General features: G+C 40.1%; 1 protein-coding gene across 6 annotated transcripts in view; it reads left to right on the forward strand.

The window, feature by feature from the left end:
- The window catches only part of LOC126481672 (protein phosphatase 1 regulatory subunit 12A), a 374,220-nt gene that overhangs the window by 160,731 nt on the left and 190,959 nt on the right, over window positions 1–22,530 (forward strand). For 5 of the 6 annotated variants that reach the window (XM_050105600.1, XM_050105601.1, XM_050105605.1 and 2 more), the window contains exons 8-10: window positions 569–664; window positions 8,839–8,912; window positions 17,909–18,032. In XM_050105600.1, coding sequence (XP_049961557.1) covers window positions 569–664; window positions 8,839–8,912; window positions 17,909–18,032 — 294 coding nt within the window. The remainder of the gene's footprint in view (window positions 1–568; window positions 665–8,838; window positions 8,913–17,908; window positions 18,033–22,530) is intronic. The other variant, XM_050105602.1, reaches the window with a different exon arrangement.

The raw sequence follows: 22,530 nt of genomic DNA on the forward strand, positions 1-22,530 counted from the left end.
CTAAGAAAAGCAAAACAAAAGAAAAGGGATAAGAAGGGGGAAAACAATCCTTCCTCTCTGTCTCTCTGTCTCTGTCTGTCTGTCTCTGTGTGTGTGTGTGTGTGTGTGTGTGTGTGTGTGTGTGTGTGTGTGTGTGTGGGGGGGGGGGGGGGGGGTTTATGTGTATGCACATGCGCCTCCTTGCCTGCTCCCCCTCCCCGGTCTTGTTGTGTGAGGCTATTGTACTTACTTATTATTATTCTCTTGAGAGTGAGCCATGGATATTTAGCAAGAAATATATTATCGCTTGTTTGAAGTTTTTAGCTTTGCTCTTATCACTCACATTACTGTTTAATACGGGCTGCTTGAAATCTGGAGATGCAGTGTGTCTGTGACAGCATAAACTGGTAATTTATGTACACTTATTCATTGTAAACATATTATCATTTTGAGATGCCAGAATCACCTTATAACAAACTTTACTCTCACAGAGCTTCCTGCATTCTGGATTAAACTGCTTTTCTTGTTGTTTGCTGGTGTGGGTGGGGAAAAGGTTTTATGTGATTTTCTTGCTTGCATGCTGCTGTAGAGGATCAAGAACAGTCCAGTGACTCCAGTGACTCTTCAGATGACACTGAAACATCTAATGGTAGTGAAACACAAAGTAGTGTTAATAGTGCAGAGGGTAAGTATTGATTTTTTTCTTTAATATACTTCATTGTCAGTCACCTAAAGCTAAACACCCCCCACCCCCCACCCCCCACCCCCCACCCCTCTCTCTCTCTCTCTCTCTCTCTCTCTCTCTCTCTCTCTCTCTCTCTCTCTGCTGATTTCCTCTTAAAATTCTTTTTTTACTCCTTGTGCATTATTTTAATTTAAGACTGATCTCTAATGATAGTCACGGCTAAAGACCCATGGATATAATTTTGGCATGTTGTTATCTGTCATGATATCGAGAGAAAAAGTAAGTAAATTTATTTGTTTGGAGACACTTTTAGGGTTTCCTGAACTGTTGGTTTAGAATTACGTGCACTCCTTACTGTTTATAAATGATACTTTTCACACCTACAAATTTCACTTTTCCGCCACTGCAGCATTGTGTCAAATCATCTCTCTTCCATGTGATGATTCATGATACTTACTTAAGACATGGATTTGAATTGTCCAGTTAGAGATATGGGGCAAAGTTATTTGGTTTACATTGCAGTTAATAGTTGCATCACTTATGAGGATAGAGAGACATCACACTTTTGGCCACATTGCAATTACTTTTTTTTACATTGTGTAATAAATTTGAGCGAATTTTTAATGTAGTTACTTGCTTTCAAGTCAATAATTTTCTTATCCTGCAGTTTTTCAAGTTTCAACTTTTAAGTTGCTGATTATATTCAATTATTTGTTGATTTAAATCTAGAGAATGGAGGGATGCGAAAGAGGAGGACTTTTCTGATTACACCCTCACAGAAGAAGAGTGATGATAATACTTGACCATATACACTGATGAGCCTAAACATTACGACCAACTGCTTGATATCATTTTGGTTTTTCTTTGAAACACAATGCCATAGCAACTCTGTGTGGGATGGGTTTGACAAATCACATTTATGGAAGTATGTAGCTCCAAATATCTATGCAAGGATCAAGCAGCTCCCATAAATTACAGGCTAGTGGTTTATAGATATTGAGCTTGCACCTGATTGTGTCCCAGATGCATTCTATCATGTTCAGATCAGGTGACTTTAGTTGCCTCAACTTCGAAGTGAGTTCACAATCTTGCTCCTCAAACAACTGTAGCATGATTCTGGGCTTTTTAAAAGGACCCTTATACTTTTGGAAGATGCCATGGGTGTTGGGGAAGACACCAAGCATGAAATGAAGCAGGTGGTCAACAGTAATGTTCATAGTCGGTAGCTGTTGGTATGCCTTAGATTACTGCCACAGGGAAGCTCAGATGAATATACTCATTAGTGTAATACTAGCCAGTTGATCCTGTGTCAGTGGCACACTGCTACAACCAACTGGTGTAAAAAAGCATCACCAGGTCTAGTCCTGATAATCCCATGCCCACTGCAGTCATGATGTTGGTCCAACATGGGAACACGTAGTGGTTGTCAGCTGCAGAACTTATTGTTAAACAATGTATATCGAACAGGGGACTCCAATGAAATATTTTTATCTGCACCAGGATTGTACTCTGTTGACACCTTTGCCACAGATTACATCCTACTTCGCATTACATAGCACGTAAACCTCCCAACTTCTACGTTCTGTCATACAAATGGTTTCACTGTTGTTAAGACACTTTCCTTAGGTGCTCTTGCAAACAGCTGATAAACTTTGCCTTTTCTGAGGGTCTTGTTCCTTTGCTCTGGGCTATAAGAATTGCCCTTTTGGTATAATTACTTTAATATACAACCACTATTGATAGGAACATATCCGCAGCAATGGATTTCTGGAGTCAAGCTCCCATTGCCATGCTGTCTTGTGTTAAGCTGCATAAACGAGCACTTACAAACACAGACTCAAAAGATAAAAACAAGTAGTTATTCACACTTGAAGTGCTTGTTTCACTTTTAACAAGGACACGCCTGATTCTCGGTTGCACTTATCCATGCTACTGCCCATCCATGAAAGTGTTCCTTTCATATAGAAGTAAACAGCGGTCACATCAGTTAAAAGTTCCATCAGGACTCTCTCTTGTGCACCAGCTAAACATGTGTATGGCACCAACAGACTGCAGTCATTATCAACTGTTCCATGGATTACAAAAATTTTACAAGAGACATGAGTAGACAACATAGTAGTGGTTATCAATGCAAAACTAGTCAAAAAGATCTCAAAAACCCATTGAACAAAGCAATACAGCTCTCTCCCATTTGTGCATTAGTGACATTATCAGACATATCTCAGAGAATTCCTGTTTTAAGTTCCTCAAATAGGTCAAGTTCCTTTCCTTTCTTGCCTATGTGCATCACCTCCAGATCTTCTTCTATGGCTTCCAGGGGATGACTAGTCTCATTTGACACCCACTGATCTACCGTAATAACCCAGTTTACAAGCACCAGGATGCTCTCCTCTATCTTGTCGAAAATTTTCTCCCAGTCTGTCCTATATATTTTGCCACATGACTTAACACGGTGTTTTATAAACAACTGCATATTCAAATTTATTTATCTTGTCCCAACATCGTGTTTGAAATGCATCCGATTGGTTGATTTGGTTGGGAGAATTTTTTGCTGTGAATGCCAGTCAGACTTATTAAGCATTATGTTTCGAAATTTCAGCATCAGACTGAAGATCTAACATGGAAGTATTTCTACATCAAGTGATCTAAATATATTTGCCAGTTTCTTCAAAATTTCCCCAAAATTCTTCGGTCATGATCTTTTTATCCCTAGCTATTTTCTCTTTACATTTCTTCTTGCCCATGTGGATAACACGATTCACCATCCTTACATCGTACCCATTATTTATTAATGCTACTTCTTTATAAATTTATGGATGCCAAGAGTGGTTATGAACTATAAGGTGTGTTCCAGTTCACATTCTGAAGTTGCCTCTTTACGCCTATGTTCTAAAATGAAATACAACCAGTACATTCAAACTATGCTGTGAAGTCAGTTTTCTTGTGGAACTAGGTAAATTTACTGACAGTTCTATTGACATCTCCTTGGTTCCATTTACAAGCAGCAATGTGTCGTCTACATGGTGTTTATGATATGCTACCTAAGGCCATATAAGGGGAGCTCCTTCGTAGCTGATTCTTGGGGCTAGTGGCAGGATTTGGAACATTTGAGGATATGGCATGGGAAACAGGAAATCCATTTGTGGACTAGTTATACATTTTTTTTTTGGGGGGGGGGGGGGGTGTTTATACTTGTCTGAAGAGGCCCTTGTGAGACCTACAGCATGTTGGGCAGGGGAGTTCTCATCACTGCAGCTAAGTCGTCTAGGCTCTGTGGAAGGGGCTTTTTGGTGTTAGGGTGGTTAGTGGATTTAGTGTGGATAGAGCCATCAGCGAGGTGGAGGACAACGTCCAGGAAGATGACATGTTGGTTAGAGGAGGACCAGGTTACAAGGATGGGGGATGTTGAGGTTGTGAAGGAATATGGATAGGATGTCGTGGCACTGAGTTCAGGTCGTGAAGATATCATCAGTGATCTTGAACAACACTAAGGGTTGGGATTTTTGGGAGGCTCCCCCTTGACAGCCAGTGTCACCCTGGACTTGAACAACTGAACCATATCCTTCAACAAGGCTTTATTTATCTTTCATCCTGCTTTGAAATGAGGAATATCCTACCCAAGATCCTTCTCATCCCTCCTGAAGTGGTGGTGTCACTCAATCTCCACAACATCCTAGTCCTTTTCCTATGCCACTTCCACTCCCAACCACTTGCCGCTGTGGCTGAACAAGGTACAAGACCTGCCCAATCCACACACCCAGCACCACCTACTCCTGTCCTGTCACAGGCTTATCCTACTCTATCAGAGGCAGCAGCACCTATGAAAGCAGCCATGTCATACATAAACTCTGCTGCAAAAGCTGCACAGCCTTTTATGTTGATATGACTACCAGCCAGCTGTCCACCAGGATGAATGGCCACCACCAAACTGTTGTCAAGAACAGAGTTGACCACCCAGAGACACAATACGCAGCTGGCACAACATGCTCAGATTCTGTGGTTGGTTCACAACCCAAGCCATCTGAATACTTCACTTTACCACCAGCTTCTCTCTACTATGCACATGGAAGTCATCCTTATAACACATCCTCCTCACCCATAATCGTCCTGGTCTCAATCTCAGGTAACCTACTGTCTCTGCGTCCTCCGCCTAAAAGTTTGCCCTTCCTCTGTACTGTCACCCCCTCCCCCCTTTCCTCCTAGTTCACACCCCATGTAGCCACAAGCGTATGCTGCTTCGCACCAGTCAGTGCAGCTATACCTGCCACCCGTCCCTCCTGCATTCCTAGCTGGAAAACTGGTCTACTTCCGAACCAATAGCCACCCATCCACAGTCTCTTTGCTTACTTCCCACCCCCTCTCCCTCTACCCACCCCACTCAACACTACCAGATCACCTGCCACAAAATAGCATTGATAAAGGATGAGTCTAAACTAGCAAGTTTTCCTTCTTTTGTTTGTGCCTATCGACGATTTGATGCTTCTACTTTTCAGTGAGTGGTCTCCTTTAATCCTAAAGTATTTACAAAAGTAACTGAAAGTAAGGCAAGGACTTCACGTCCAAATAACTTCATTTGATTTTATTTTTTGTGCTTTTTAAGTGCCTGTTTATGTATGGTTAACGCAAGCAGTCAAATTATGGCAATTTGACTCCCAAATGCATTGCTGAGGATTATGTTTCTAACATTAATGGTTTGTGCTAATGTAATTCTAATGATTATCTTCACAATTGATACCTCAGGTCCTAAAGATCGACAGTTTTAGAAATCGACACTTCTTCAAAGTCGCTTCTGTCAGCAGATTTGTTTGGCATTTGTAGCCTATCTCCAATGTTATTCAGTCTGTATATTGAGCAAGCAGTAAAGGAAACAAAAGAAAAATTCTGAGTAGGACTTAAAATCCATGGAGAAGAAATAAAAACTTGAGGTTCGCCAATGACATTGTAAGTCTGTTAGAGACAGCAAAGGACCCGAAAGAGCAGTTGAACGGAATGAGCAGTGTCCTGAAAGGAGGGTGTAAGATGAACACCAACAAAATTAGAACGGAGAATAATGGAATGTAGTTGAATTAAATCAGGTGGTGCTGAGGGTATTAGACTAGGGCTGTGTCTTACGTGAGCAACAGAAGCGAGCGACTGCTGGATACGCAGCACTCCAGCGACAAACAGCAACATTGGGTGAAAACCTTGGGTGTCCTGTGTGCGAATGACCATGTCACACTACAAGATGGCTGCTTAGAGCCAACCAGCCGTTTTTACAAAACGGTGTCCTTAACCTGTAGAATACTGTAGCTGGAGAGTAAGGCTACAGAATTAGGTTCACTTTAAAAATAAAGCAAAAAGAATGCTGTGCATTAAATTTACAAAGGGAGGGATCTCCCTGGAGAATTTCATAAGTATCGTCAACTGTGAAGATCACCAGACAAGTTCTTCGAATACATGTGAATGAGCAGAGGAGCATTTGACTATCTCATCAATAAATTAGGTACGAATTATTTTTTTACATGATCAAGAACTTCTAGCAGCCAATTAATGCAGAGGAATGACTATTACGTGCTAACTACACTCATGAGCACACTGTGGCCCCAGCGAACAATAGCTAGCTGTGGTGTAGTGGTAGTGTATACAGTTCTTAATTACGTGTGATGAAAAGGTCCTAGGTTCGTTTCCCGGTTGTTCTTATATTTTTACTGACTCAGTTAAGATTCTGTATACTATGTTTTATGTATACTGTCTACACTGCATCGCTAAGTATATTTTTAAGATCTTGCCAAAGAACTTGATCTTCACAACTATCCCAGTATATCGCACACATTTAATTCCTAATAAATTACAATGAACCATGAAATTTTACAGATATTTGATATTATGAACATAATTAATCAGCAGTCAGTGTTAAGGCCAAGTGTTTCAATTACTCTAAATAGTCTGTAAAAGAAAAGCTTACAACATTTTTGAAAAGAAAGTCAAACATTTTGTGTAATGATTTGTCTAAAAGTATGAAATAAAAAATATTAGGGAAACGTTTGGTGCACCTCATTTTCTGTTCATGGTTTCGAGCATCATTCAAAGGCACGTAGAACGTTTCTCTGATCTACTTATTTCCTTTACACAAATCATTTCATAAAATATTTGACGGATTTCTTCCATTTTTGAATTTCAAGTTTTGTTCAGAAAGCATGATCTTACTGACTCCTTGTTTGCCTTCCTAACGTACTTGATTTGAAGGAAGCCTTTTTTACATTTAAGTACTGCACCAATGTATCTTTTTACGTGCAAAATAGCTAGGTCTTGAACAGATGACATTTTTGACACTTCATTTACTACAGCTTTTCATGAAATATTTCAATATTTCCTCAGCTTATTAATTAAGTTTTCATTCATTACCCTGATTACTTTCTAGCAGTTAATATTTTCAGGCCAAGCTAGACCTCATGCTGGTCACTTTGATACCTAATTTACCTGTTTCTCTCCCTTTGTTTGGCTATGAAAATTTGGACAAAACCTCATGGTGGAAGTTATAGGGAGTCTTGTTTTCGCTCTGCTCACGCATTTACAAAAATGTATCGAGCGTTACCCACATGATAAAATAGTCCTTTCTGTGTGCTGTCATTTCCAAAATTCGTTGTTTCGATATCTTGAACCTGTTATGAGGTACGACGATTTTTATGTCCACTTGATTCCCAAAGCACAGGAAAGGTTCAGACGCGCAGCGAGTGCACCGTCTGCGGATATAACAACCAATATCTCAAGAATGAAAAGATATCATTCCAGTCCCAACATTAAATACAATTTAGATATATTGATTACATTTCATAAGCAATAATGTATGGTCTTAAATGAACTATGTGGAAAGTCTGCACAATGTGATTTTACCTCCGCAAATTCTTAAAAATTTCATGCAACCAGGTACTCAATAACTAAAATAAATTTTGACCTTTATCATGTAAGGATATCAATGTATAGGTTGCAGAAGAATCAAATTTTTTCACCAAATATTTTTCTGAAATCGTATGTTAAGTAATTCATACCTGCCATCGCGTCTGCTCCACTGCGTTGCCAAGAAGACGTGTGTGTCGTTCTGTGTCGCGCATGCTGCAGCGACAAGATTCAAACACATTTGAATTCAAACATCGCCAGTTGCAGCGGGAGACAGGTAGCGACACAGATGTTGCTCACGTAGGACATTTTGTAACTACACCTGCGGTTGTGCTTTGTCGCCTGAAGCTGTCGCTCACATAGGACATGGCCTAGGAAATGGGACACCGAAAGTAGTAAGAGTTTTACTGTTTGAGGAGCAAAATAACTGATGATGGTCAAAGTAGAGGAGATATAAAATGTAGGCTTGTGATGGTAAGGAAAGCGTTTCTGAAGAAGAGAACTTTGTTAACATCAAGTATAGGTTTAAGTGTTGGGAAGTCTTTTCTGAGAGTATACATATGCATGGAGTGTACCCATGTATGGAAATGAAACATGGTTGATAAATAGTTTAAACAGGAAGAGAATAGAAGCTTTAGAAATGTTGCTACAGAAGAATGCTGAAAATCAGATGGTCAGATGGGTAGGTCACGTAACTAATGAGGAGGTACTGAGTAGAAATGGGGAGGACTTTGTGGCACAACCTGACTAAAAGAAGGGATCAGTTGATAGGACATGTTCTGAGGCATCAATGGATCACCAATTTAGTATTTGAGGGAAGTGTGGAGGGTAAAAATCATAGAGGGAGACCAAGAGATGAATACACTAAGCAGTTTCAGAAGGATGTAGGTTGGTAGGTTGCTGTAGTTACTCAGAGATGAAGAGGCTTACACAGGATAGAGTAGCATGGAGAGCTGCATCAAACCAGTCTCTGGACTGAAGGACATAACAACAACATTATTGCTAGAATGTTTTTCTGTTCATCTGTGCTCTAATTATCTACGTTCCCTTGTGCATTGCATGCCCTCATTGTTACCAGGTTACATTCAGTCTGGCAGTGAGCAGTGATCGTGATTTTTGGCTCATAAGTGCATATTGTCCATATAATAATGCTTGCACAATTAGTGTACACTACACACAGAGTAGTGTGTGTGTGTGTGTGTGTGTGTGTGTGTGTGTGTGTGTGTGTGTGTGTGTGTGATTTGAAATTTGTCAGAGCTTTGAAATTTTGAACAAAACTTTTAACTTTATCTTTTCAGAGAAGAAAAACAAGGCTAATAGGGATGATACTGCCAAAACAACAAGCATAGAAACCAACAAATTAGTTCCTAACGTAAGTAATCATACAACACAACACATTTTAATAGCTTTCTAATTATCTTGAAAATAACATACTATGAAGGGGAAAAGAAGTCTCTGAATACAGTAGTTTAATTGTTGGAGGGGCCCAGTGTGGAATGGAAGTGGTGTAGATGATGATTTGGTATTGGGAACGATGAACTGATGCCAGAATAGGTGTACCTTATACTTACTAAAAAAAAGGTTTTAAAAGGTAAGACTGACTGAGTTCATTAAATTACAGTGGGTGCAGCTGGGTCATATGTTCAGGTTCCTTTTACTATGTGCAGCGAGGGTACACTGCTTTAAGGTGAATTCAGCTGACCAGCATCCTTCAATAAGTGAAATAAACTGTATAGTGTATCACCTATTTCAAAATGATATGGAAAACTGTAGGCAAAGTCAAATAATTAAGATGATTTTGAGTAGTCATAGATACACATTAACTCGTTTGTATATTTCTTGTGGATGAGTAGAGTTAGTATTTATTTCAAAAACAACATTCTTTTCAGATAGGTTGCTGTTTCAGAAATCGTTGAGAACAGCAGCTTATGCAGCAACAAATGATTGTATTGAGCTTTCATGAAAGTGTGTTGAACCGATTTTGAGTGACAATAGATATATTCATATGTGAGTACTGACATGCATGCAACAAATTTAGTCACCAACACACTTGCAGTAATCATTCATACGACTTGATAAAGATCACAGTCCTAAAAGGAATACAGTAATTAATGAATATATGGTGTGCCTATGAATATCAAATATTTTATCACTTTCTGTGAAGTCTCCTGTGCATAAGATAGAAGACTGGTATGGGCTAATACCCAGCGCAGAACTAAAAGGCACCAAGGTACGACTTAAGATTGCATTAAAGCTTAAAGAACACAAGATTCCCATTTGCAGCATATCATTGTAAGCTATATTGTAAAGACTTTACCTATTAAGGTGCTTGAAGCATTAGTTGTGATAGCAGGGTGTGTAAATTTATTTATTAAACAATGGAAACTCCAGGTAGGAAGATCATCAATTTTGGAAAATATAGAGTGCTACTTACCGTAAAGATGACACATTAAGTTGCAGACAGGTACTATTAAAACACCTACACGTATGCTTTCATCCATAGCCTTCATCAGAAAATGAAACAGAAACACACACCATTCATTCACACAAGCAACCACACCTCACACACCCAAGACTGGCTGATCGGGCCAAAATACACCTATCATGTGGGATGAAAGGAGCAATCTGGAGGGGATGGGGAAGGGAAAGGGGTAGCAGTGTACAGGTGGAGGGAGAGAGAAGCACTGTCTGGCAGAGTATGCAGGGACTAGATGCCAACATGCGGAGTGTTAGGAGCTCGTAGGGCAGGGAGATGGGGAACAGGGAACGAAAAAGAGGAGGAGTGGGGGAGATGTGCAGGTGCATTGGCAGAGGGTGGCAAACAAAGAGGGTGGAAGACAAGCTTGGGGAGGAGGTGACAGAGCAGGGAGGGTGAAGGGTGTGAGGCTAGTACGTTACTGTAAGTTGAGGCCAAGATAATTATGGGAGCAGGGAAAGTGTTGTAAGCATAACTTCCACCTGTACAGTTCAACTTTCACTGGTGGTGGAGGGAAGGATCCCAATGGCTTGGGTACTGAAGTAGCCATTGCAGTTGAGCATGTTATGCTTAGCTGCATATTGTGCCACAGGGTGGTCTACTTCGCTCTTGGACACAATTTGGCACTGACCATCCATTCTGGTGGACAGCTGGTTGCTAGTCATACCAGTATAAAAAGCCATGCAATGATTGCAGCAGACATGGTAAATGGCATGGCTGCTTTCACAGGTGGCCCAGCCCCTGATGGGGTAGGATAAACTGTGACAGGACTGGAATAGGACCGAGCGAGTTGGTGCAGTGATGTCAGCGTACTGGACTTGCATTCAAGAGGACAACCATCCAGCCTGTGTCTGAACAACTTGATTTAGGTTTTCCATGATTTCTCTAAATCACTTTGGGCAAATGCTGGGATGGTTCCTTTGAAAGATTATGGCCGATTTCCTTCCCCATTCTTTCCTAATCTGGTGGGACCAATGACCTTGCTATTTCGTCCCCTCCCTCAAATCAGCCAACCATCCAACTGGTATAGGAAGTGCCTGGGTGGGTTGATTTGGCAGGCCTTGCACCACTGTGGCAAGGGGTTGGGATTGAGAATGGCATATGGGTGAACTAGGATGTTGTGGAGGTTGGGTGGGTGATGGAACACCACTTTAAGAGGAGCGAGAGGGATTTTGGGTAGGATGCCCCTCATTGCAGGTCATGGTGATAGGTAATCAAAGCCCTGACAGAGGATGTGGTTCAGTTGTTCCAGTCCAGGGTGGTAATGGGTGACAAATGGGGCACTCCTTTGTCCCTGGTTCTTGTGGTTGGTGGGAGGGTTGTGGGTGTGAGGGGGAAGTGGCACAGGAGATCTGTTTGCGGACTAGGTCTGAGGGATAGTGCTTGTCTGTGTAGGCCTTGAGGAGAACCTCAGTGTACTGAGCAAGAGAGTTCTTGTCACTGCAGATACACTGTCCCCAGGTAGGCAGCCAATATACGAGGGAGTTTTTGGTGTGAAAGGGATGACAGCTGTTGAAATGTAGGTACTGTTGGCAGTTGGTGGATTTAATGTGGACAGAGGTACGGATGGAGCCATCAGAAAGGAGGAGGCAACATCTAAGAAATTGGCACACTAAGTTCAGGAGGACCATGTGAAGTGGATGGAAGAGAAGATTTTGAGGTTGCTGTTGAATCCTGTCTAGTCGTTAAATATGGGCTGTCTAAGAAACCTACTTTCTTGGATCACTAGACAACACTTCAAGCAAATCGTATTAATGAGTTTTATTACAAAAAGGAAAAAATACAATACCTAACTTCGTGTGAAACAGATGTGTCGCAGGCAAAGGGCAACAGACAAGATAAGAAATCTCTTCAGTATAACAATTCCAAGTTTGAGCTACATAAAATGTACAAGCAAAGTAATGAGCTTTAACGCTTCTGTTCAGGTCACTGGTTTTGAAGCTTCTCGTAGAACTGGGCCGTGGCCAGTCGGGCCGGCGCTTACATTCTCTTCGCATAGAGGCCACTGCTATCTTGTTGTCGTGGAGAGGGGTCAATTAACGTGCAATTGGCTGATGCCTTCTTCACAGCCCTCTCTGCTCTCTCATTCCCAACTGGCGTGCCAGCACTTGCCTTTACGCCGTAACAGTAGCATAGGTATTATCAGTGAACCTGAACCTTACTGGGGATATGGCATTTTGGGAGGCCAGGAAGGTCTCCTCTAGATGGCATAGGAGGGCACCATGCAGGTGCCCATGACTATGCTGCTCAATTGTTTGTACATTTAACTTCCCTTCAAGGGAGTAGTAGTTGCGGGTTCTGATAAAATTAGTAAGGTGTATGAGGAATGAAGTATTGGGTTGGGAGTCTGATGGATGTTGGGAAAGGTAGTGTTCAAAAGCGGTAAGACCATGGGCATGAGTGAAGTTTGTGTATAGAGAGATGGCATCACCAGTAACCAGAAGGTAAAGGTGTGGGGATGGTGGAGAGTCGGCGAAGGAAGTGATTGGTATCTTCGATGTGGGACGTTAGATTAAGGGCAGTTGGTTGGATGTATTGTTCAGTGGTGATCGAAATTCTTTCAGTGGGGCGCAATAACCAGCTATAGTGGGGCATCCAGAGATGTCGGGTTTGTGGATTTTGGTGAGCATGTGGAAGGTGGATGTATGGGGTGTCATTGGGGTGAGGAGGTTAATGGATTTAGAGAAGTTCTGGGAAGGACCTAAGGCTTTAAGCATGGTTTGGAAGTTGTGTTGGACTTCTGGGATGGTATCTCTCTGGCAGAGTTTATAGGTGGAGGAATCAGATAATTGGCGGAGACCTTCTACCAAGTAGTCACTGTAATCCATAACAGTGGAGGAACCTTTGTTAGCCAGTAGGGTGATTAGGTCAGGATTTATTTTGAGGTCTGCCAGAGTGATCCCATACCTTAAATAACAACTTCCAATCCCTGTTTAAAGCCTTAGGCCCTTTCCAAAACCTCTCTTCCAAGCCCATTTCTCTCCTTAACCCAATGACACACCACACACCCACCTTCTACATGCTCCCCAAAATCCACAAATCCAACAATCCTGGATGCCCCATTGTAACTGGTTATTGTGCATGCACTGAAAAAGTTTGGCGCTAACTGACAAACACCTCAAACCATTTGCCTGTAATCTAATCTCCTACAGCAAAGATACCAACCACTTCCTTCATTGACTCACCACTATCCTCACACCTTTATCACCTGGATCCTTACTCAACATTGTTGACACCACCTCCCCACAAACAAACATCCCTCATGCCCATGGTTTTTGAACACTATCTTTCCCAATTTCATTCAGACTTCAAACCCAGTACTTCATTTCTCATACACCTTACTAACTTTATCCTAATCACAACTACTTCTCCTTTGAAAGGAAGTTAAATACACACACAATTCTGCAGCACAGCGATGGGCACCTACATGGCACCCTCATATGCCGACCTGTATATGGCCATCTATAGACTGCCTCTCTAGACTCTCAAAAAGCTGTACCCTAATCTGGTTCAGGTTCATTGATGATATCATCATTCCTACAGAACCTTGGCATCTTCTCTCCATCTGCTTCACCCGGTCCTCCTGAACCCAATGTGCCACCTTCATAGACACTGCCTACTCCTCTCTAGTAGCTCCATCTGGGCCTCTGTCAACATTAAACCCACCACTGCCAACAGTACCTGCATTTAGACAGTTGTTACCCCTTTCACACAAAAAAGTCCATCCCATACAGCCTGGCCTGCTGGGAGATGGCGTATCTACAGCAACAGGAAATACCGTGCTCAGTATGCTGAGGGTATCACTGAGGCCTTCACAGAAAGGTACTGTCCCCCCACACCTCATCCACAAATAGATCTCCTGTGCCATTTCCCCTTACACCACCAATCCTCTTCCCACACCCATGAACCGACGAGAAACTAGTGTCCTCTTCGTCACCCAGTACCACCCCAGATTGGAACAGCTGAACCACAACCATCGCCATTGCTTTGATTACTTATCATTATGCCTTGAAATGAGGGACATCCTACCCAAGATCGTTCCTACTTCTCCTAAAGTGGTGTTGCGTCACCCACCCAACCTCCCCATCATCCTCGTCCCTCCCTATGCCACTCCCAATCCCAACTCCTTGCCACAAGTATCATGCCGCTGTGGGAGTCCCAGGTGCAAGACCTGCCCAATCCATACATCCAGCACTTCCTATTCCAGTACTGTCACCTGTGAAGGCAGCCATGTCATTTACTAGGTCTGCTGCAATCATTGCACAGCTTTTTATATTGGAGTGACTATCAACCTGCCACCCACCAAAATGAACAGCCACCGCCAAACTGTGGCTAAGAGCAAAGTATGCTTGTGGCGTACCACATTTGACTTAAATGGCTGCTTGACTACCTGAGCCATCATGATCCTCCCCTCCACCACCAGCTTTTTTAAATGGCACAGGTGGGAGTTGTCCATACAAATCATTCTCTGCTCCCATTATTATTCCCATCTCAACCTACAGTAACAAACTGTCCCAACACCCTTGACCCAACAGTTTCCATGCCATCTGTCCTATCACCCCCCATTCTCATCTCCTTATCCTCTTTGTTTGCAACCCTCTGCCAATGCACCCACCCATATTTTCCTGCTCCTTTCCTTTTTTGCTCTGTTTCCCCCAACTCCCTACCCCACAACCTTCTGTCACTGTACCTATTGGCATTTTAGTCCCTGCGCACTTCGCCAGACAGCACTCCTGTCTCTCCTCACCCGTACACTACTTATCCGTTCCACTTCCCCGCCCACTCTGCTGCTTCCATCCCTAGTGATAGTTGCATTCGGGCCCAAGCTACCACAGTTGCCAGTAATTTGTGTAAGTGTTTTAATAGTGGCTGTCTGCAATTTAACATGTCATCTTTATGCTAAGTAGCAATCTTGTACATTGTAAATTTATTTATTTATTTTTGCATTTTTGTGCTCTACATCCTGTAGATATTGTGCAAGTTATTTATCAGTCCATCAAAGCTGCTGCTGTTGTTTTTTATTTTTCTGCCACAAGTTTCGATCTGTTATTTTGACAATGAGTAAAACAGTACATTGTCATTAATTACACTGCTGGCCATTAAGCCAGTAACACAATGAGGCATGCAATAAAAATCAAATTTTCCATGAAGTGAAGTGTACTACTTGATTGAACATGCAGATGATTAACATTGCAGTAAACCTACACAACGTAGCTAGGAGTAATGCCAGTCTGTATACTAGGAAAATTTATGCAATGGCAGCAGATTCCACATTCAGAAATCATGTTTGAATAAGGGGTGTGTGTGAAAAGATTGTGTTACATCTCGTGTAAGAACAACAAGAAACACCTGTGAGTAAATGTTGAAATAAAACTGGCAGAAAGCAGTCTGTCATGGTTGCAATTTATTGTTTCACGATATTTCTGCTCTCATTGAGTGGCATCCCACAGTTGTCATGTGAATATCGAATCTGTGTGTTCTGGAGAGCCACACTTAACCACACTGAATGCTGTGTGAGCTCTCAGCAACCCCATGCCCCTAGGGCCTGAGAGTACAGACATAATGTTCACACCACTGTGCAGGATCTTAGAGCCGTTTCAAGTACCTTGGGTAGAAAAATGAGCTTGTTGCTGTAAGAGAAGTGCCTGCAAAGACTGTGGCTTCACTTGGAAATATAATGCAGTGTTTTTAATTGCATAGGAAGTGGTAAGTGTCTTTACAATGAAAGTAGTTTCAGAAAAGTTAGCTGATGAACTGTAACAAATTTCGATATACTCAAATTGTGCTCAGTTCATTGGTGAAAGAACATGCAGAGTTAACCCACCTCATGCGAAAAGACATCTGAATTGAAGAAACTTTCTATTGTAAGTGATTTCTATCAAGGAACGGGAATTTAATACCAAAAGGATAAAAACTGTTTTTGATCTCTTCTGGACAGTTTGTAACATATTATTTCAGTGAAGTGAGGTAAATAGAAATATTCAGTTACATAATGGCTATTGTTTGCAAAGGCTTTGGAAATAAACATGTCAACAGACATAGACCATATAATGGGAAAGAAGTGTGATTACTTGATTCAGGAATGCAGTGATAAATAGGATTAAAAGATACTGAGTGCCTTGAATAATTAAAATTCATCTCAGAGTGCTGAAGATTTACAGTACCTCCAAGGGCATTTGCAGAAATTTATCAGAGGGGCAATAATTGCAATTTTTATGTAACTGCTGTGGGGAGTTTGAGAAGGTGGTGTGCCCTAAGAACTTAATTTGACAGGAAGTACACAAAACTTACTGCATCTCACATTTGATAGTTGTGTACTGAATCTGTTTCTGAAGTTACCTAAAAGGTACACATATTTCATTAATATCTGTGAAGTACATATTTTATCATAATTAAATCTGAGTTAAGAAATAAATTTTCTTCAGTACGGGTACTACAACAATGAATTTATTAAAAGAAGGCAGTATTTTCCATGTTTGCTGTTTTAATTTTATTTGTTCATGGCTGGTTGCATCCTTCTAGACCATTCTCAAGTGATTTTTTAGTTCCGCAATAGAAAACTATGCCTTGGACATTAAGATGTCGGCATCTTTAAACTTGTGTTTTCTGTTTGTTTTGGTTCACAAATGCAAAACAGAAATTTAAAGACACTGTCATCTCAATTTGTAAGGCATATTTTTCTGTTGCAGAACCATGGAATCACTTGAGAATGGCCAAGAATACTGAAACTAATGATCAACAAATAATATTAACACGGCAAACTTGGAAAATGCCACCTTCTTTTACAAAATAAAGTTTGAAAAAACTGGCAAAATATATTTTTATTCATGTGTCAATAATATTAGAGGGATAATGGAAATTAAAAATCTGAAATAGAAAAAAAATTAAACTGAAAATACCCTGTTGAGTATCAGTAAAAATAACTACCAAAAATGCCCCTGTTTGATATACTTCTAAGTAGAGAAACAGTAAATAAACTTATAAAAACACACAAGCAAATTTGGTACCTGTTATGCTTTAAAAACTTTGCAAATTTTCTTCATAAGTGATTTATTTCATTAATTCAATCACTTAAATTATTTAATGTTGATTGGAATCATATAGGTGTGACAAAATGTGTTTGAAAGCTACCTGTTTTGGGTTGTTTGAGTAAAATGTAACACACAGTCTGTATTTTGACGATATGAGCATTAGAAATCTTGCAGAACAACCTGCAAATTGACTGGTACAGTTGACTTGCAAAACCTATGACTGCACGAATACAGTCCTCATCTCCTCAGCTTGCTATATTATGTTTCCAAAAAGGATGCAGAATTTGTAACATGATGCTTGCACACTGCACTGTGTTGAAAAATTTGCGGACTACATTTTGGTGGTGTAATCTAAAGTCTACATTTGTCATGATTGTAGAGCAGTGCCAAAACTGCCACGTTGAAATTTTCTTTGAACATCCTGACTACCAACCAACCAAACCTAAGCTACGTATTGGTTCCTAAAGCCACAGTGCTTCCTGTTGCTCTCACCATTGTTAAATCTGGGATTTATTAGTGTCAGTGTCAGCCGTTTCTAGAAATGGCTGAGAAATCTATGCCGAATGAGTCTGAGGCTGATATCAGGAGGGGACTTGCTGGTGCCAACAAGCACTTCCGTTATTTGGAGAACAAAACATAATTTGAAGTCTCAAAACACACTTCTATTAAAATGGAAAGAAAATCAATATCTTGATGCAACACTTAAGGAAACAAATGCTGTGGGCTGGTATCAGTGTTTGCTGTTTGTCATTACATGTAAAGTTTGCAGACGTTCGTTTTCTCTGTTTACTCTCTGCTTAGCAATAAAATTGCAATATTTTTTAAGTCACATTAATTGAAGAAGAAATTATTTATGTGCAGAGTCCGTCCATGCCATCTAACTTGCCACAGGAACTAGATGACCCTTCAAGATGGCGAAGGCCTGGTTCTTTACGAAGCCGGGGAGCAAATGGTGAGGAGGATATTACGAATAAAACTATACCTGGTATGTATAATCTATTATGAAGAGTTAATATGCTCTAATAGTGTTTTGCACGTAAATACTGCTGGGTTCCATAATTACAGATTTACGTTATACTCACAAAAGTAACAATTGGTTTTACTTCAATTAAATAAAATTTAGCTGAATACGTTTTACTTTAGTGACAATGGGTGGTCCTTCTGTCTAGCACGTTGCTCTGAACATGACCATTTGAAATTGTCAAAACTGAAAGTCTGAAAACATAAATGTGATTTTGCCAGAGAATATAAATTATGTTAACAGTTAGAACAACGATATGGCTTAAAAATGTCCTATTTCATAAAATTCAAAATGTTTGGGGAATGTACTGAAAAAGTTGGGAAATTTTAGGGATTACTGAAAGTCTTCTTGAATTCTGAGGATCTCTGAGGATAATTAAAATATTTGTTGATAGTGAAAAATGTTGAGTCATTTTGTTACAGATCACTCTGCTTCTGCTTCTGAAACCATCAGTTGCAGAGTCAAGTAAAGAAAGATGAAGTAGGACATTGGATTGTTGTAATGTTCGTTGCCTGCACCTTGGGGTGCTCGCCAGCCTCGCTAGTACAGGTCCACCTTTGAACATGCACAGTTTGCACAACGGAATTGATTATTCAGGTTTCAGTTCGTGTTGTATTAGTTTCTATGCGAGGCAGTACTTTGCTGATTGTATTGCATTGTTGTGCTTCCAAGTTACCAGTGACAATCAGTAGAAGAACGTTTGGTTTGAAATGTGACAGGTTGTTGCTGTCAGAGTCATGAAATTACATTCCAGTGACAACAGTTGGAATTGTTTTCCTCCAAGTATTCTCATAAACTGGAGGTTTCTGAAATTTCAACATATCCTCCATTGACTGTAACTATTATTATTTTCATCAGCGTCATAAATACCTCGGCCTTTTGTGAGCCTTGACCTTCTATAAATTATACCATTCTTTCCTGCTTAGTGCTCTACTCGTCCAATTGTGAATTGCAATTTTCCCTATGTTCTTTCTGACACCTTCCTCACACCTTTGCTTTGCTTTACTTTCCAACTCTATTGTTTCTCTCAGGATCTGAATCTTCGCATTCAATCTGTTATTATCTTTCGGTATATGTCCTACCCATTCCAGCCTTCTAATCTTAATGTGACTGACAATGTCTTGTTCATTATATAGGTTATATAATATGGATCTAAATCTAGTCATCAAGAAACCATTCTCTTCCACTGGCCCAAGAATTTATTTGAAGATCTTTCTTAAAGGTACGTCAAGTTGCTTTTCACCAAATTTTATTGGTGTACATATCTCAGCACCGTATGTTAGCATTGCCTTCATTAAAATTTAAGTTATGATGTATAAAGTTTACTTGAACGGCAGTTTATACCTCAGATGTTTTCTGAACCTGTGGTAGCACTTGTTGGCCAACAATATTTGTTTTTTTAATTTCAGAGCAGACATTGTTCTTAAAATTTTCTTGTGATCCAGAGTGGAACTACTCAAGACATCGAACTTACATGAACCATTTTCAGTGAATGGGCATTCATTAGGATAGGCTTTCTTAGTTACAGGCATATACTTCGATTAGTAGAAGATAGTCCCCCATCTTTTGATTCCCGCATCTCTTGTAACTGTTTTTGAGACTGTGTTGAACAGTAAGCAGGCTAATGAATATACTCCATTTTTTGTGGTCACAGCAATTCATAAAATTTTCTGTAGCTTAATTTGATTTCGGGTGTTCACCCTAGTATCTTTCACTAAGGCAATAAAAGGAATCTCTCACTCTTTACCATAGCTACATACGGCTCCCTTCTGTTAACATTGTTATAGGCTATCTGTAAAGAGGTGACATTTATTGTTTACATTTATTGTTTATTTTCCATTGTTGGCCAGTTGTGGTTATGATGCTGTTGTCAAGTGGTACAGCTCTTGTCATGTTGGAAAGTGGCCCTATTTTCAGCCATTCTGTGCATCCCCCACTATTAACTTCTAGTAGCCAATAAGATTCATTCTCTTTCCGAGCGGCTAGCCGCGAGTTACAAACTGGACTGCGAGAATCTCTCTCTCCCACATGCTCGCTGTTGTCCTATTTTTGCGACAATGCAGTTTCATTCACAGAGCGACCAAATTACTCATTCAGATGTCGATGATATTTTCTTGTAGCAGTATAGCTGTGAATGTGTATCTGTTAACATTTTAGTGTGATTTCCAAATGAAAATGTCATGTGATGGCAATAAACATGAAGTTTCTCACAAGAAACTTTAATTAAATTGCTTGTCTATGGAGTATCATCTTAGTTGTGCGACTGGTTTCATGATTTCCTGTCAAAAAGATCACTGTACCTAGTAATCGACAGAAAATCGTTGAGTAAAACAGAAATGATAGAAGTGATATCTGGTATTTGCAAGGAAGTGTTAGACGCTCCTCTGTTCCTGGTCTAATAAAGGATTTAGGAAACAGTCTGAGGATAAAACACAGGAATTTTTGAGAATTCCAGTAATTTTGTATTGTTTTGGTTATGTGTTAAATTTTTGTAATTTTGATTGGCAAGAACTTACACTTTAACAAAGAATTTTACTTTAGTCTGCTATTGCAGCAATAAAACATAAAGGAGAAAATACCACCAAAATAAAACTTAAGTTGCAAAGAAAATGTGCCATTTACAACAGCAAAACGTAGTGCACACACAAGTGCTTGCCGACAGCAAAATTCTTTAGGACAGACTGTGCAGTACTTTGTAACAACAAACTGCTTTCGATGAACGTGATGTTGCAACTGTTCACATTTTCAACCAGTCACGGGAAAATATTCTGAGTGGTGGTGTGATAAGTGTTGCTTTTAAACTAAATTTCCTTTCACACAGATGAATTGTGTTATATGTGGGAATGTACGATTATTTTATTAAATCGGTGTGTGAGCCCTCTTTTGAAACTTTACACCTTGAGGACCAGCCATTGGGAAAATTTCAGGCTCGGAAGACTCAACATTTACGCCATTATTTAAAATTTTATTGACACATTTGTGTTTGCTGTATCTTAAAAGGTCACTTTTAAAGTGTTAGAAAATCTTTTCTGAAGATACTTGTCTGGAGTGTTGCATTATATGGAACCAAAAAGGGGATGATTAACAGCACAGTCAGGAAGAGAATAAAAGCATTTAAAATACAGCAGTGCAGAAGAAAGCTGACAATTACCTGGGTAAACTAGATAATTATTGGGAACACACTGAATCAAGTCAGGGGAAAAGAAATTTATGGCACAATTAATAATTATTAACAGCCAGTTTTCAGATGGAGGTCCATAATCAGTCAGTAGGCAAAGGTTGGAAACTAAAAGTTCTAAGAAATCAGTTTAGAGAATGGGAGATATTATCGAGAAATGTGTAATGGTAGAGACAGGAAAACAAAAAAGAAATTGTTATCTTTAATGAAGGTAATTAATGTAGTTAGCAGTACTATGGTGGTCATTCAATCGTAGTCAGTCTACACGAGATGAAGTTAGACAATCTTTATTCACTGTGATACTGCTTGTACATTTGCTACAGTAATGATAATGATAATGATAGTAATAATGGAAAATAGCCACACAATTTAATGTGTTTTGGAGACCTTAAGATTGTACGCACTTCCGTCATCCATAAAAATTACCAAATGAATGGGTCGTAATGTGGTAAATAAGTAGGCTGAGAAAAGACAAAGAAATATTAACACTATTAATTGGATATCTTTATGTTTTCAAAATTTGTAAGAATGTTGAAGATGTGATACTGTTTCCTACATTGTCTCCACATTTTGGGAAGAAGTCTCACTTAAGATTGCCATTCCAGAGCTAATGCCAGACAGGTCTAGGACAATGATGGAATGTTAACATGTCCTATTTACTTGTAGCAGTATTGCTCGATTGTCACTGCACCGCGTGTCAAGGATATTTCGAATGCTTACCTTGTACAAGGTGGTGTTATAGTCTTGACTGCTGCTGTGCCTGCAGATGCTTCCCTGAAGAGAAGACTACTATTGGGTGTTCACTGGTCTCTTTCTGATATTGATAGAGCTGCATGTACCATCAAGATGGAGCAGAAACAAGAAAGTAATTCTTAGAATGAGGATGAGGAAGGAATTTTAGAAGCTTTTAAAAGAGGATACTTTAATTTTAAAAGGCAATATTCATCTGACAGTGATGTAAAAAGTAACATGGAAAAAGTTCATCCTAATAGCTGACCGTGTGTAGCAGGAGTCTACAGGATTTGTGTAGTGCTCAGTAAGTGAAGTTGTCCTGAGTTACAAAGCTATTTTTCAAGAATGGAAGGCACTATAAATGGAGCTGTGGAAATGTGGGAGGAAATTCTCATGAATGCCACACATGCGCCGCCCCCGCCAGTCAGCTCGCGCGCTATTCATTTGTTTCTTTCCTCAGTTGACTCTACTGAATTGAGTTATCGAGTAGTTGTACTTTCCTATGTAGCACGTGCTTAGGTCTGTTGAACACACACCCTGACATTGATTGCC

The sequence above is a fragment of the Schistocerca serialis genome, chromosome 5, assembly GCF_023864345.2.
Source record: "Schistocerca serialis cubense isolate TAMUIC-IGC-003099 chromosome 5, iqSchSeri2.2, whole genome shotgun sequence".
Lineage (NCBI taxonomy): Eukaryota > Metazoa > Arthropoda > Insecta > Orthoptera > Acrididae > Schistocerca > Schistocerca serialis.